The sequence below is a fragment of the Triticum dicoccoides genome, chromosome 7B (genome assembly GCF_002162155.2).
Source record: "Triticum dicoccoides isolate Atlit2015 ecotype Zavitan chromosome 7B, WEW_v2.0, whole genome shotgun sequence".
Classification (NCBI taxonomy): domain Eukaryota; kingdom Viridiplantae; phylum Streptophyta; class Magnoliopsida; order Poales; family Poaceae; genus Triticum; species Triticum dicoccoides.
Window position 1 is genome coordinate 706,375,945 of NC_041393.1, and position 2,726 is coordinate 706,378,670.

General features: G+C 46.6%; 1 protein-coding gene across 1 annotated transcript; it reads right to left on the reverse strand.

Annotated features, from left to right (window-relative positions):
* Positions 1 to 661: 661 nt before the first annotated feature.
* On the reverse strand, positions 662 to 1,887 carry LOC119336311. Its single transcript, XM_037608303.1, has 2 exons — positions 1,194 to 1,887; positions 662 to 953 (listed from the first exon to the last, which is right to left on the reverse strand). Exons 1-2 carry the CDS (start codon positions 1,803 to 1,805, stop codon positions 738 to 740), a joined length of 828 nt encoding a protein of 275 aa, XP_037464200.1. The 5' UTR covers positions 1,806 to 1,887; the 3' UTR covers positions 662 to 737.
* Between the last annotated feature and the right edge of the window lie 839 nt (positions 1,888 to 2,726).

A 2,726-nucleotide genomic window follows, 5' to 3' on the forward strand; every position in this document is an offset into this window, starting at 1 on the left:
TATTCTTGGCCTAGAGAAGCTTAATAGCTGCTGGCGAAGCTCTTTGGCCTTGCTTTCAGTCATTGAAACACGAAAATTTACTGTCATCCTCTTTAACACTGTTGTCCAGTTGAATAACCTTTTCACAAAAGCGAGTTCATGTTCAGTTCCTCTCAGGCCACTGATTACTACTTCTTCGAGGCAATGGAGGACGAGTTCCTTAGTTTCCCAGTTCGATGGCTCGGCACAAATGCAACCTGATTGGCACACAGAAGCGAGTGCCTGAAACGAGAGGCATATCAAGTAGAGATAAGAAAGATGAAACTACGAAATAATTAGACTGCATGGATACTCTTAAATATGTCCAAAACAAAATTTACAAAAGAAAATGAAACAGATAAATTAATTTGGAGCCAGCAAATTGCAGAAAGTATAATTGCTCTATGCATATAAGAAATCATACGACCAATATCATTATAAATCTTACACAAACTGTCATGTATTGTGCTATCATCAACCCGTACAAAAGAAGTTTTTTATTATTTCTGAAGAAGATCAAAGGAGGGTCCAATTTCTTTTCTGAAAATAAGACCCCATCAGTTTATTTTGGCATTTCCAACAGACTGGTAATCTTTTCTACTAACAAAACTTACTACAAAGCCACGAACCCAAGTAGTAGTATATTAATTACTTCGTCAAGCTTGATAAGCAACACGTCAGTATCTAACCCTGACCAACAAGAGTAGGCCATCTCGTCACTAGGATTTGCCACAAACTAAGAATAGTGTTACCTCGTGTTCGCTCGGCAGGTCGACAAGTCTAATCTCCAGCTCTCTTACGCCACTAGACATACTGAGAACATGGAATGAGCTGGCTCCAAAGGAATGACTACATGCCACTACATTTAGTGTCAAGCTGGTAATGTTAGGAAAGTTTGTCATCTCCTCCATCAAGAATCGGCCGTTGACTTGAAGCTGTTGGATCACATGAGGTCATATAAGGATAGCGACAGAAACATCTCATTTTTCTACAAAGTGACTAGCTAGATAGTATTTTGTGTGCATTGATGTGAATTTTCAATTTTGTACGTTTTCTTAGATATTCCACACAACATATTCTTAATTAAGTTTAACACCAAGTTTTCTTATAATCTCTATTGGCTTGCTAGAATGCATGTTACAATAATCGCATAACTCAAATAAGAATAAACTCACCGGTGCATAGACAAGGTAGAGAACAAGTCTCCTGATGTGGTCAAAGCGCTGCAGAAGCATCAAGCAATGACGATTATGTGCAGAAAATACATATTGTCCATATACAATTAAATATTGCGTTGTCAGCTGTTGGAGATGTGCCATCTCGCCAAGCTGGACAGAGCTAGGATCATAAGAACTCTTCCAATCAAGCGTCACCAGCTGAGGGGCTGAGATGTTGGCAATGTGTTGACCCCGATTGAGAGCATCAGTGAAGCAACCCCGTACTGCTAAGTCTTTCAGAGCCAGTGCAACGACATTGAGCTGGTGCAAGCCAGGGAGACCACTCAGCACCAATTCTAGGAGAGACTCTGAGTGGATTGTGAACTTGTCCAGACCCTTGACACTGCTGACGACAAGCCGCTGCAAAGATGGACACCGTGATGAGGAGACGACATCACTGATGCTACACGGACCGTGCAGATGGATGCTAGTCAGCACCAGCTCGGCGAGCCGGGTAAATATGCCGGAAGGCGGCAGGGTGAGGCCGATAGAATCTAGATCAAGCACGACCTTGGTTGCGTTCTGAAAGCAAGGCAGCTTCAAAGGAGAGGCGGCGGAGGTCTCGTCCATGGTCCCCCTGTTCCTGAAATCTAGGACACCGGAGAGGCGACAGGCGTCGATGGGGAGCCATGCCGCGACGGATTCGGGGGTGGCCTTGATGGCGGCAACGGAGAGAAGGCTGATGGCCGGCGCATCATGGACGGCGAGGGCGGCGCGTATGCCGTCAGAGTCAGTGCCATCGGGGAAATGGAGCTCCGGCAGGAGAGCCCAGACGCGGCGCCAGCGGCGGGCAAGGACGCTGGTCCGAGCGGCGACGGGGGCGTCCTGGAGCTTGAGGAGGATGTGGATGAGGAGGTCGTCCGGCAGCGCGCTGAGCCGGTCGTCGCCACCTCCAGCGGAGACACCGGCGGCGTCGGAGAGCTTTGGCCGCCGATGCGCCGGCATGGGCTGCATGGAAACAAGAGCAGAGGGATGCGGTGCCGGTGGCTGGGGATGGGAAAGGGAGTCGTGATCTGATGGAGGCTGAACTCAGTCGATTTTTCCTTTTCGTGGGGACTTGGGGCTAGGGTTTTCATGGATCGGGGATTGGGACCGTCGATTGTGATCTCGATCACGGCCTCAACAATATTTCTCTCCCCGTAATACATGCACAAGAAACAATATTAGTCTCTTTTTCTTTTCTCTTTTTTTAGATAAAAAAGAAAGAAAGAAAGGGACTACATTAGTCTCTTTTTCAATGCCAAGAAACAATCGAGATTGAACTAAACTGAAATAAGTGCACCAACAAATCCAGAAACACATGTACACCCACGTGAGAGACACATGTACACTTCGGAAGAAACGAATGTACTCGGCTTGGTGAAAGGGACCCAAGGTGGCGGCCTATTAGAGGATTGTGTCCTGGGTTGGTTATTGATGGTGCTATGTGTTTACAATATGGTGATGATACCCTTCTGCCTGCTTTGAACCCGAAATGAGTATTAATCTGTT